Genomic DNA, 14,438 nt, shown 5'->3' on the forward strand with positions numbered 1-14,438 from the left:
TGATGCCACCAAGTAAAGTTAGAAAGTAGAGGAAGTAGATATCATGCTGTTTGATTAAGTTGGGTCTGCTTTTTCTGGACTTTCAGGGAACTTTGGTTTTTCATTCTTTTTTTTTTAATTTTTTTTTTCAAAGGAGGAATGACTATTTATTTATTTATTTTTTAATTGGGGAAGGGGAACAGGACTTTACTGGGGAACAGTGTGTACTTCCAGGACTTTTTTCCAAGTCAAGTTGTTGTCCTTTCAATCTTAGTTGTAGATGGGCACTGCCGTTCAGCTTCAAGTTGTTGTCCTTTCAGTCTTAGTTGTGGAGGGTGCAGCTCAGCTCTAGGTCCAGTTGCCTTTGCTAGTTGCAGGGGGCGCAGCCTACCATCCCTTGCCGTGGTCGAAGCCCGCAACCTTGTGGTTGAGAGGATGCGCTCCAACCAACTGAGCCATCCGGGAGGCAGCTCAGCTCAAGGTGCCGTGTTCAACCTTAGTCGCAGGGGGCGCTGCCCACTATCCCTTGCGGGACTGGAGGAATTGAACAGGCAACCTTGTGGTTGAGAGCCCACTGGGCCATGTGGGAATCGAACCGGCAGCCTTTGGAGTTAGGAGCATGGAGCTCCAACCGCCTGAGCCACCGGGCCAGCCCTGACTTTTCATTCTTGATAGGAGATATACCTCCTCTAAACAACCCACACGCCCCTACCCTTTGCATTAAGAAAGACGGGCCTCATTGTTTAAGAAGAAATCGATGCACAAGAAACTGGATGCATCGTAGGATTTAGATCATGGCAGGAGAAAGAATGTAAAGTGAAAATATTTCTGTATCTGCCTTCCACCTTTCTCTAGGAGATAATTAAGGTAAGAGCTTTCTGGGGAATTCAAGATAGGGTAAGAAGAGCACAGGCTCTGAAGTCAGATGACCCAAGTTCAAATCTCAGCTGTAGCACACGCAAGGCGTGCAACCTTGGACAAGTCACATAACTGCTCCATGCTTTGGTTCCTCATCTGAAAAATTGGAATGGGATTAATACCTCCCTCTTAAGACTGATGACCACTGAGTTAAATCCTCAAATCTAATTTCTCGTCTGAGGGCTCCCTTTGCCTTGTTTATATCATGGAGAGTATCTTATGCAGGAGCGGATCTACCTTCCCCAGCTCAGTCTCCCCAGCCTGCCTTTTTACACCAAAATTTGACTGTAGGCCCTGCGGGGCAGTGGGTGAGAGGCTGGCATAGGGCTGGGCACTGGCAGGCAGCAGTGGGTCTGTACTGGCTTAAAGGCCAGGTAGCCGATATTCAAAACTGGAAAGCCCTTTCCTGCTGATGGGTCTTATGTTTTTCTCAAGTAATTTTTATAGTACAATGCATAAAACGAACTTAAACTTTTATGTTTAGGTGCCCTCATTTCATCTTTTATTGTAATGAAAGAAAACCGCACAGCTCTTGAGTGTTGAGCTTAATGAATTTTTACAAACTGAATATAACCATGTGACCAGAACCCAGATCAGGATTAAGAGTACCACGGGCACTCCAGAAGCCTCCCTCGTGTCTCTTCCTTGTCACTCCTCCCTGAAAAGATTGCCACTATTCTGACTCGCATCTTGATATATTTAATTTTGCCTGTATATGAACTTTCTATAAATTGACTTGTATGCTATGGGGTTTTTTTTGTAGATAGCTTTTTTCTTTTTAAATTTATATTGGGGAACAGTGTGTTTTTCCAGGACCCATCAGCTCCAGGTGAAGTCATTTTCAATCTAATCGTGGGGAGGGGGGTGCAGCTCACTGGTCCATGTGGGAATCGAGCCGGCGACCGTGGTGTTACGAGCACTGTGCTCTAACCACTGAGAAAACCGGCCGCCCTAGATAGCTTTTTTTTTTTTTACTCACCATTATGTAAGATTCATCTACGTTGTGTTTGCAGTAGTTTATTCTCTTTCATTGATGAATAGTATCACACTGACAAGAATATCCATTCTACTGATGTTAGAGTGTTTCTAAATCTTGGCTCTTATGAATGGTGCTATTACGAACATTCTCGTGAATGTCTTTTGGTACACGTGTATGTGCATGCACATTTCTGAGTGGAATTACTGAGGCATAAGGTATACATATTCAACTTTGGTAGATACTTTTGATAGATAAGAGCCATACTTAGATGCAAAAATCCTAAGTAAAATATTAGCAAACTGAATCCAGCAATGTATGTATATGTGTATATATATACATACAAAAAGGATAATGCTTACCAACCAAGTTGAGCTTATTTCAGGGATAAAATATATATGTTTTTAAGTTTCAGGTATTACAATGATTCAATATTTGTATATATTGCAAAATGATCACCATAATAAGTCTAGTTAACATCCATCACTGCACAGTTAACAATTTTATTTTCTTTTGATGAGAACTTTCAAGATCTATTCTCTTAGCAACTTCAAATATACATTACAGTACTGTTAACTATGGTCACTATACTGTACATTACATCCCCAGGACTTAGTTTGTACCTTTTGACCACCTTCACCCATTTCAGCCACCCCCATCTCTGGCAGCCACCAATCTGTTCTCTGTATCTATGAGTTTGGGCTTTTTTTAAAAAAAAGATTTTATACATAAGTGAGATCATACAGTATTTGTCTTTCTCTGTCTGACTTACTTCATTTACCATAATACCCTCACGTTGCGTCCATGTTGCAGATGACAAGATTTCTTCTATTTTATGGCTAAATATAGCCCATTGTATATACATACTGTATTTTCTTTATTCATCTATCAGTGGACACTTAGGTTGTTTCTGTATCTTGGCTATTGTAAATATGAAGTGAATATAGGGGTGCATATATCTTTTCAAGTTAGTATTTTTGTTTCCTTTGTATAGGTACCCAGAAGTAGAATTGCTGGGTCATATGGTTGTTCCATTTTCAAGTTTTTGAGCAAGCTCCATATTGTTTTCCATAGTGTCTGCACCAATTTACGTTACCAATTTATGTTCCCATCAACAGTGCACAGGGAACAGTGGAACCTTTTCTCCACATCCTACCAACGTTTGTTATCTCTAATCTTTTTTTTGTTTGTTATCTCTAATCTTTTTGATGATAGCCATTCCGACAGGTGGGAGGTGATACCTCATTGTGGTTCTTCTTTTTTTTATTTTTTTATTGGGGAATATTGGGGAACAGTGTGTTTTTCCAGGGCCCGTCAGCTCCAAGTCGTTGTCCTTCATTCTAGTTGTGGAGAGCGCAGCTCAGTTCCAAGTCCAGTTGCCATTTTCAATCTTTAGTTGCAGGGGGTGCAGCCCACCATCCCATGCAGGAATTGAACCGGCAACCTTGTTGAGAGCTCGTGCTCTAACCAACTGAGCCATCCGGCCATCCCTCTGGAAGCTCAGCAGCAGCTTGTTGTCTGCAATCTAGTTGTGGAGGGCGCAGCTCATTGACCCATGTGGGAATCGAACCGGCAACCTTGTTGTTCAGAGCTCGCACTCTAACCAATTGAGCCATCCAGCCGCCTCCTCATTGTGGTTGTTATTTGCATTTTCCTGATGATTAGTGATGTGGAACACCTTTTCATGTACCTGTTGGCCATCTGTATGTCTTCGTTAAAAAAAAAGTGTTTATTCAGATCCTCTTCCCATATTTCAATCGGATTGTTTTTTGGTTGTTATTTTTTTTGCTATTGAATTATATGAATTTTTAAAATATATTTTGGATGTTAACCTCTTATCAGATATATAATTTGTAAATAGTTTTTCCCATTTAGTGGCCTGTCTTTTCACTTTGTTGATGGTGTCCTTTGCTGTGGAGAAGCTTTTTAGTTTAATATATTCCCACTTACTTATTTTGCTTTTGTTGCTTTTGCCTGTTGTGTCATATCCAAAAAGTCATCACCAATAAATGGATAAAGAAGTTGTGATATATATACACAATGGAATACTATTCAGTAATAAGAAAAGATGAAATAGGACCATTTGTGACATCATGGAGGGATCTTGAGATTATAATGATAAACGAAATAAGTCAGACAGAAAAAGTGGAGAACCATATGATTTCACTGATATGTGGTATATAAACCAAAAACAACAGAACAAGACAAACAAATGAGAAACAAAAACTCATAGACACAGATAATAATTTAGAGGTTACCAAAAGGTAAGGGGGAGGGGGTGGTAGATGAGGGTGAAGGGGATCAAATATATGGTGATGGAAGGAGAACTGACTGGGTGGTGAACACACAATGTGATTTATCGATGGTGTAATACAGAATTGTACACCTGAAATCTATGTAACTTTACTAATAATTGTCACCCCAATAAACTTTAATTGAAAAAAAAAAGCATAAATATTGAAACAAAACAAAACAAAACAAAAAGTCATCACCAAGAACTATGTCAAGGAGCCTTTCGGCTATGTTTTCTTCTAGGAGTTTTATGGTTTCAGGTCTTATATTCAAATCTTTAATCAACTTTGAGTTAATTTTTGTGTATGGTATAAGATAGTGGTCCAGTTTCATTCTTTTGGTTATGGCTGTGCAGTTTTCCCAACACTATTTATTGAAGAGGCTGTCTTTTTTCCATTGTACATTCTTGGCTCCTTTGTCATAAATTTATTGACCATATATACTTGGGTTTATTTCTGGGCTCTCTGTTCCAGTGATCTTTGTATCTGTTTTTATGCCAATACCATACTGTTTTGATTACTATAGCTTTGTAATACAGTTTGAAATCAGCAAATGTGATGCCTCCAGGTTTGTTCTTCTTTCTCAAGATTGTTTTGGCTATTCGGGGTCTTTTGGTCCATACAAATTTTAGGATTGTTTGTTCTATATCTTTGAAAAATACCATTGGAATTTTGATAGGGATTGTATTGCATCTATAGATTGCTTTAGGTAGTTATGGCCATTTAAACATTATTAATTCTTTCAATTCATGAGTATGAAGTCTTTTCATTTATTTGTGTCTTTTTTAGGATTCCTCTCATCAGTGTCTTATAGTTTTTAGTGTACAGATCTTTCAACTTCTTTATTCTTAGTTGTTTTTTTTTTATTCTTTTTGATGCAGTTATAAATGGGATTGTTTTCTTAATTTCTCTATCTGACAGTTCATTATTAGTGTATAAAATGCAACTGAGTTTTATATATTGATTTTACAACTATATCCTGCAATTTTACTGAATGGTGAATGAAGATGGTTTACCATTTGAAAAATCAATCTATGTAATTCACCACTATTAGAATAAAGGAGGAAAACCATCTTAAGAGATAATCTCAATGTAATTACTCAGAAGATAAAAGGATATGTTCCTTCATAACAGTACATTTATCACACTCAAAAATATGACATTAATATAAAACTATTATCTAATGAACAGTGCATATTCAAATTTCTCCAGTTGTTTTGTTTTTTAATGTGAGCGCCAATTTAGGAGCAAACATAGCATTTAATTGCCATGTTTTATTAGATATATTATAATCATTATATGAAACACATGAAAATATGAAAGTGTAAACTTAATTATTGTAAGGTGAGTATCCCCTAACCTCCAGTCATGAAAGAGAATAGACTTTTGCTCTCCCCTCCCAGAAGTTTTCACTTGCCTTTTTTCAAATATAACTCCCTACCTCTCATCTAAGAGTAACCATTATCCTGATTTTTATGACACTTTTCTTTATAGTTTAGCTCTGTTTTATATGGCTTTAATATTTTAACAGCAATATTTTAATAGTATTTTAACATGATATGGTTTGATAACCAGTTTCCCCATCATCATTTTTCTTTCTCTGTTTTATGTTTGTATTCTTCTCAGTGCATCACACTGGGAGGCCTGTAATGTCTGATTACTGATGATGTTTAACTTTCTGAAAGGTTATTTTTCATTCTAAAAGTCATACACATTGATACAAGAAATGTTGGAAAGTAAAGAAAAAAATGATTGAAAAAACCCCAAACACTGGATCTTTCTCTCCAAACCACCACAGTAACTGTTTTAAGCTTATTAAAAATTTGGTATGTTTAAAAAAAAACCAGAAACTTATATTGTCATGTTCCATTTCAGGTCCTGAAAATCCCTGGTTGGTCCAAGCTTATGTTTCAGCAGCTAAACACCCTTTCGCTTCTGTGGTCGCTCAGGAGGTTTTCCAGAGTGGAATTATTCCTTCAGATACTGACTTTCGCATCTACAGGGATTTTGGGAATATTCCAGGTATTTTGTAAGTTGTTATGGGCTGTAGTGTGACTGCTTAATCAAAGGCAAATTTATTTTACTTTTTGGAAGTTTGTGAGTAAACAGCATTTTCTCAGAGCAAATTATCTTAGAGCTGTGTATTCTGACTCCCTGAAACTAAGTCCCTGATATTTTGCTTTTCATTTAAACTCCAGTATAGTTTAAATGCTTGCCTTTTCTAGAACATATCATCTTGCCCCACAGTGTGACAGAAGAACTGAGAACTGTTTAGCAGGTCATTCCCAAAAGGTGGTAATAGATCCTTGAGGGGTCTTTGACTTGCATTGTTATTTTGCTTTGTCAACACCCTTGGTGGCTTCTTCAGCTTATTTGAAGTTAAAATTTGGCTCTGGCCTGGCACGTATGTAGATGGCAGATGTATTAAGTTAGGTACCGTAGCTGTAGATTCTGTAAGAACTAGGAAAAGAATTTACATTATTCAGCCATAAATGTGACAAAGCCACATGCCACTGCTTTGATATTTTGTCTTCTAAGAATTAAATACATTAAGTAAATAAGCCTAAAGCAAAGTTGATTTTTAGAGCAAAATGACCTTTTTTCTTTTTTTTTCCCTGTATGTCTTAGGAATAGACTTAGCTTTTATTGAGAACGGATACATTTATCACACCAAGTATGACACAGCGGACAGAATTCTAACAGATTCCATTCAGAGAGCAGGTCAGTATTCTACTTTAGACTTTTCATATATGGTGAGATGGAATATTAGGGATGATCTATAAACCTATAAATATTCTGTGCCTTCTGTTTAGGGAGCCAATGTATGGTGTGAATCAGCTGGGGCTCTGGAGTTAGAGACGTGAGGGCATGAATTGTAGCCTTGAAGTCTAGTTTAGCAATTAAGAACATAAGGCTTCATTATGAGGAATTGGAAAGGGAGTTGACCCAGGGTTATGGTAGGATTGCTGAGCGATGAGAGTGTAGTCAAAATGGAAGCTATACATTGGAGGTGGCACCAACACATTTGGGCAGCTTGCCCAGGTATAGAAAAGTTACATCGACCCAAGGTTTGTTCCTGAGGGTGGTTGAGAGGGTTATAGGACAGGTGTCAGGACTACATAGGAGCAGGTGCTTTCCAGAGAGATCTGGAGTAATCAGGGGAGGTGAGTCTGATGCTAAGCCTTAAAGAGTGGGTAGGATTTGGCCCAGTGGACAGGACATTCCAAGTAAGAGCACACCTTGAGTAGGGTGTGTGTGTGTGTGGTTGTTGGTGAATAGATTGTCAGCCTACGATCTACGTTGGAAGTCATATTTTCAGAAATAGAAGGAAATGAGATAGAAGTGTATGGGGAAGAGAAAATTGTAGAAGACTTTAAAAATCAGCAAGAAGATGCTGTAGAAATAAGGAATCATTGAAGAACTGAGTACATGAGCGAATGAGGGTATAAAATGCTGTTAGCCTGGTGTTGTGAGGAGTGGGTGGTAGGGCTGGGAGAGAGCCCGGAGCTGGTCATTGAAGCCAGGAGACAGCAATGTAAGTGTGGAATAATGAGGACCTGGGCTGCGGTGCTGAGAAAAGCTAGAAAGGAAAGGGGAGGGATAACAAATTAGGTACATTTGGATGTAAATTGAACAAGACTTGACAGGTTAAATAGAAGGGATGCGTCAGATGGATGGCGGCAAAGATGACTGCGAAGTATAAAGCCTAGCTAGAAAGGAAAAGGTGATGGCACTGCTCAGACAGGGGGGCGGGAGGGTGACTCTCACCCAGAGCAGTAATGGAGAGGGGAAGGAGACTGAGAACTCCATCAGACATACAACATGGATGGGGTCTGTGAACCCATCAGGGGAAAACACAGATACAGTGTAGAGCTCTTGGCAGAACTTGGTATATGGGTTTGGGAATTAAAGCCATAGAGAATACCACAAAAGTATAGAGAATGGAAATGCTTTTTGGAAGAGTGAAGCAAAGGTAGAGGACTAAACCTGAGCTTTGGGGAAAACGCGTTTTAAGGCAGACAGAGAAGCCCATGAAAGAAATCCCATGGTAAGACCGTGTGGTGTCTTCAGTGAAAAGAAGAGAAGGTCAAGGATGGGATGAGCAGCAGGAAGAAATGGCAATCATTCAAGTCTTCTTACTGCCCCTACGGTAAAGGTCAAACTCATCCACTCATTGATTGATTGAACAAATATCCATTATAAACCTCTGATGTGCCAGGTTCTTCCTGATAATGACTCTCCCTGATCTCCAGTTTCTTTGCTGAATCACTCTGTCCTCATTCATGACTTTTATTTCTGTATTTGGAACTTTCCCTCAGGGCCTTCATCTGCACAGTTCTCTCCGGCTGGACAATCTCCCCCTTTGTAGCTAGCTTCTATTCATCCTTCAGCTAAAAATATCGCTTCCTCACGGTCGCTTCCCTGACTTCTCAAACTCATTAGTCTCCTATGACACGTTCCCAGGGGACTTTAATACCTCTCTTTATTCTTTTTTTTTATTGAGATATAATTGGCATTCCTTATTAATTCTAAACACACATGTCATAACTTGTTTAATGTCTGTGAGCTTCATGAGAGGCCTTTTTGTCTGTTGGGTCAGCACAGAATTTCTGGTGTCTAGAGCAGGGTCTGCTACATTAAATAGATAGTAAATGAACAGGGACTAAGAAACAGCCATTGGATTTTTCAACAGCGAGCGAGGATGCAGTTGATCACAGAATGGTTCAAATAGAAGGGAAAGGAGGAAGGCCAGTTGGCTGAACCTCTAAGTGGAAAGGAAACAAGAATAGGGCCATGGACTTAATTTGAGAAATTTGGTAAGAAACGTCAGGGAGAGCAGCAGGATGGTGGAAAGCTATTTCTGTTCACATTCTTTCTAGGTATTTCTTTACTCAAATAGTGGATGGTTCATTCAACTTTGTTATCCTTCTTTTCTTTACTGCTAGGTGACAACATTTTAGCAGTTCTTAAGTATCTAGCCACATCTGATACGTTGGTTTCTTCCTCTGAGTATCGACATGGGAACATGGTCTTCTTTGATGTACTCGGCCTGTTTGTTGTTGCCTACCCATCTCGTGTTGGCTCGATAATTAACTGCATGGTGGTAATGGTGGTGGTTCTGTACCTGGGCAAAAAATTGTTGCAGCCCAAACGTAAGAGTAAGTATTTTCCCCTAAAACAGCAATACTGGCATAAATAAAGGATTTGCCTGAAGATTTTTAGTTAGTTTGCTTATATCTTTCCAAGAAGTTGAAAGTCTGAAGAAAAATAATATATGATATATGAGTAATTTCTAAAAGTATCAGATTAATATGCTCATTATGCTTTTGGTTGTGGTGAAGCAGGCAATTTTTATGTACTTAGTGCACTACATAGAAGTACCCCATAGGAGCTACTGAAAAATGGTTTGTACAGATTGACTTTTAGTGAAAAACCCCATTAAAACATCTTGTCCACACTGCAGACCAATAACACACGGTTTTGAAGTATGAGTGAATTGCTTCTGGTTAAATTGGTCTTCTAGTTGAAATGTTTTACAGCCTAAATTGGTGCATGCTATACCAGATAAAATATTTAGTAGCAATTTAAATAATCCTTTATCCAGTTATTTTCCTGTGCACCTCTTTTCGCGTGTTAGCTTCTTTTAGCAAGATTTTATGTGGAACTTTGCCTTCCATTCTTGCTGATATTTCAGTACACAAAGCATCCCAAAGGTGATGAAGATTACGACTACCCACTTGCCTAGTCAGGAATATGTCTGAACTATGCCTGGAAGACTTGTCTCTTTGAGTCACAGACTCTCAGTAAATGTTAACTTGAATAGTATTCATTGATACCTTCCTTGTTCTAGTATTTAACAAACCTAACCCCTAAGACATTTTGATATGTTTTAACTGTGGTGAATTTTCTGTTTTAACATTTGCCCCTTTAACTCTACTTACTGGTTATGAAATTGTTTGATAAAGATGGTGGTCTCCACGTTGTGTTTTCTCTTCATTAGTGGCTAACTACACGAAGGACTTCTTCTGTGGAGTGGGCATCACTCTGATAAGCTGGTTCACTAGCTTGGTGACCGTTCTCATTATAGCAGTGTTCATCTCTCTGATTGGACAGTCTCTCTCATGGTATAACCACTTCTATGTCTCCGTTTGTCTTTATGGAACTGCAGCGGTAGCCAAAATAATACTCATACATACCCTCGCAAAAAGATTTTATTTTGTGGTAAGTGTTAGGCATATTTATTGATTTCTCTTTGCTGCCTTCAAGGATTAAAGACAAACTCAAGTGGGATTCATCGTACAGTCACGCATCACTTAGCTGTGGTTATCCGTTCTGAGAAATGTGTCAGTAGGCAACGTTGTCATTGTGCGAATGTCACAGAGGGCACTTACACAAACCCAGCGGGGAGATCCTTCCCCTGTAACTGCACGTGCTGCACTTTTATATACTGGCCATGCAGGGTGTTTGTTTACACCAGCATCACCACAAGCATGAGTCATGCATTGTGACTTTGTGATGGCTACAGTGTCACTAGGCAACAGGAATTTTCCAGCTTCATTATAATGTTATGGGACCACTGTCATATATGTGGTCTGTCCTTGACTAAAATGTCATTATGTGGTATATGCCTGTATTGGCCTGGCCTATCAAAAACTGTTGGGCGTGGTTATAGGAAATGGGCTCCCAGAACTGTGGTCAATTTCTGAAAGGCTTCTTATTCTGAGGGCTTTCTGGAAGATTTCAGATGAGGTTATAAAGCTGTCAACGGTATTTGGGGTGATGGTGACAGCAAGGCTTGTTAGCACAGCCTTCTGGCGTCTGCCGAATCAGCCTAAGTTTTTGTAACCATGCTCTTGAATCTACCAGCCCTCCCTGGGCTCCCCCAGTTATTTAAGTCTGAATAACTCTGTCCTCCCCTGGACTGTAAACTCCATGAGGGCAGGGATTGTTTTGTTCATTATCCCTGTGTCTGACACACAGCACTAACACACAGCAAGTATTTGCTGTCTGAAAGACTGTTACACTTAAAGCTACACTTAAAGTTTTCTCTTCAGTTCCCTTTACTTTTTTTTTTAACCTATGCTGATGTAAATTTGGACAGCATGCATATGGGAAGAGAGATAGGGTCCCAGGATGATTTATGCTGATTTAGATAACGTCATATTGTTATGGTTCCAACTCTATACAGTTATTTGATAAAGATAAAATTAGGAATTAGGGTTGAGATAATAGGACTAAAAATAAATGACAGTGAGAGAGTGAGCCATGGTTTTTGACAGATTCTAAGTGAGTTAAAGGGAAAAATATTTTTTAGCTCCATTATTTTGAGAAAGGCAATGTCCACCTGTTTTGTTTCAGTTTGTCCTTGGAGGGATCGGAAGGGACACATGGAAGCCTGAAATCCAGCATCCTTCAGCTTATTGTTAATGTTGGGATATGGTCTGAGGAGCTGTTCTTGTTAGCAGCCCTCATTGAAGAAAGATTCTTTGAGGTTAGCCATCCATGGATGGTTAAGCTAATACTTGTATCTTAGTGGCTTCAGTTTCCAAAAGAATTACACCATGGGGATCAATTTCACATGCTTATTCTTAGTGCAATGGTATGGAACCAGAGTGTGGCTATTGTTGATACAGCACGTAGGTGGGAGGGATCAGGGGAGCGGGTGGCCACAGGAATGCTTAGTAAAATTCCATTGACTTTGACCAACTTCAGTTGTCCAATCATAAAACTTCAGGCTGAAAGCTCAATGGAAAGAGTAATGTGTTTCATTTTCATTTTACAAATATTCTTTGAGCACCATACTAAGGCCTGGTGAAACAGAGATGCATAAGGATGTGATCTCTTTCTTTGAGGAGCTCACAGTTTCCTTTGGGAAGATGGGAAAACCACAGTGATTACAGTCCATTGGGAGGAAATGAAATAGAGTGACACATGGATAGGAATACAGGGCCAGGAGAGATGAATTTTGTTTATAGAAGTCAAGAAGGCTTCGTGCAAAGGGTGGTAACATTTGAACTGGGTTTTTGAAGCATGAGTAGAAGTGTGCCAGATAGAGAACAGGTTGATGGACAGTCAAAGGTGGTAATATACAAGATGTATTTGGGTCATAGTCCATAAATAGTTCAGTGTGGTGAAGACAAGGTGATAGCACAGAAACTGGAAAAGCAGGCCAGGGTGAAGTTGCACCCTAAAAATCATTGGGGCCACCATTAAAATTTCCTAAGCAGGATAGTGAGTGAGACAATTTGTGATTTAGTACAAAAACTCTGATAACAGTGTGTAGAATGGATTGGAACAGGCAGAGCAGGGAGGGATCAACAGAGATGGGGAGAAGGGAACTAGATTTGAGGGATGTTTGATCTTTGGGTATAATCTGGGAACTTAATGTAAAACATTTTCAGTTATTACAGTCTTCATTACTGAAATCTTTTGTTTTTAAATATCTGAGTGGTATTTAAATTGAATCCCAAGGATTATTTTCCTCTTTTTTAAAGACCATGCCTCTTGATGAACACTATGTTGAACATCTAAGTATTTAACAACAATAGCCAAGGGAGTTTGTCAAATGAACTTTGATTTATTTTGAAAACGTGATTGAAACGCATGAGCCCTGGAAGTAGGAGGGTCTTTTAAAACAAACTTGCCCGGGACTGTACACAGAAGTAAGAAGGCAGAAAAGAGGACAACTTAAGGATATCTGTTCCATGTTGGTATTTCAGCACTGAAATGATAACTTTCATGTTTACATTACTAGAACCACTAGTACAGATGTTAAAATGGAGTAAGTTCGTATGGCAGCTTTCTTCTAAAGAACTCAAGGTGTTGCACAGGAATGCTCAGACTTCAAAGCCCAAAAGTATTGATCAAATTTTATAGTGTGGAAGTACCAGGAAACCAGTACAGGGGCAAAAAGCTTCACTACAAGACCTGTTGGAGATAGGAAAGACTCAGGAATCAAGCCAAAACTCCCAGATGGCGTTATGCTCTAAAGGCCCTGCAGTTTTCCAGGTGTACTGTTGGTGGCGCTGCAGCAGCCTATACGGTCGTTCCTCGGTGTCCTTGGACACTCCTCTGGTGTTTACCGTAAGTCCCTTATATACGATGGCATAGTATTTGCACATGACCCACTTCCATCCTCCCATATACTTAAATCATCTCTAGATTACTTAGACCTAATGCAATATAAATGGTATGTAAATAGTGGTTATACTGTATTGTTTAGGGAATAATGACAAGAAAAAAGTCTGCACTTGCAGTACAGAGACAACCTTTGTAGGCTTAACTATATGTAGTATACGTCATCAACAGTGTAACATTAAAAAAGAACGATGTTCCGTTCCGCAGATATGGAGGGTCAATTGTACTGTTATTCCAGGCCCTTTCTCTAGTGTGCCTGAAATTCTTTGGAAGTTTCATAAAAAGAATAGCTTACAGAGGTGAATGTTTTTAGGAGACTGCTTCTATTTTGGAACATTTCCAAAGGTTACTTAGAGCCCCGTGGAGGAAAAGCACAGATTATATACAAGTAATGATATTTTTACCCCCTCTTGTTAAATTCTTCTTTCCTGTGCAGCAGTTTGAATTTATTGCTTCATGATAGGAGGTAGCTTTGTCAGTGTTGACTTTAAAGTTTAAAGGATAGACCCTGCTTAAAACAAAATGTCACCCTTCTGAGCAGTGGAACTTAGATTATAATTGAATATTTATGAATGGCCCATAAATGAGACTACTTGTGTGTTTTCCTTTCTTTCAGAATGCCAGTGACCAGTATCTGGGAGAAGTCTTTTTTGACATCTCGCTGTTTGTGCACTGTGGTTCCCTTATAGCTCTCACTTACGGAGGATTTTGCTCGGCATTTCTTAGTACTGTCTGGGTGGCGTTTCCGTTGCTCACAAAGCTTTGTGTGTACAAGGACTTGAAGCAGCATGGTAGGATATTTTTGGTTTCGATACAAATGGGAAAATACCTTAAAATACGTACGATAAAGCTTCCAGGAACTATTGTATTTTTTTTTAATTTTCAGACCACTGATTTTTATCTCATACTTTATACCCTATTCCATTCTCACGTTTATGAACATATGCTAATATAGTCTTTATGGATTTTGTTTAGTTCTTATTTGTACTTTAGCTTCTCTGAGTAAAAGTGTTTTATCTTACTAGATAACATGTACCAAAAGGGCAACAGTCACCTTTAACCTAATTTCTGTTAGGTGCCACAGTACACCAGTACCATAAAAATCTCACTGTAGAATTTCAGTGGTGTTTTCTTTC

The 14,438-nt window shown here is 39.0% G+C and overlaps 1 protein-coding gene across 1 annotated transcript in view; it reads left to right on the forward strand.

The window, feature by feature from the left end:
- Positions 1-14,438, forward strand: part of ERMP1 (endoplasmic reticulum metallopeptidase 1) — a 45,190-nt gene that overhangs the window by 11,399 nt on the left and 19,353 nt on the right. Inside the window, exons 5-9 of the mRNA XM_033123701.1 lie at positions 6,040-6,186; positions 6,793-6,885; positions 9,111-9,323; positions 10,166-10,386; positions 13,919-14,093. Of these exons, the coding sequence (XP_032979592.1) occupies positions 6,040-6,186; positions 6,793-6,885; positions 9,111-9,323; positions 10,166-10,386; positions 13,919-14,093 (849 nt within the window). The remainder of the gene's footprint in view (positions 1-6,039; positions 6,187-6,792; positions 6,886-9,110; positions 9,324-10,165; positions 10,387-13,918; positions 14,094-14,438) is intronic.

This window comes from Rhinolophus ferrumequinum, chromosome 12 (genome assembly GCF_004115265.2).
Source record: "Rhinolophus ferrumequinum isolate MPI-CBG mRhiFer1 chromosome 12, mRhiFer1_v1.p, whole genome shotgun sequence".
Taxonomy (NCBI): domain Eukaryota; kingdom Metazoa; phylum Chordata; class Mammalia; order Chiroptera; family Rhinolophidae; genus Rhinolophus; species Rhinolophus ferrumequinum.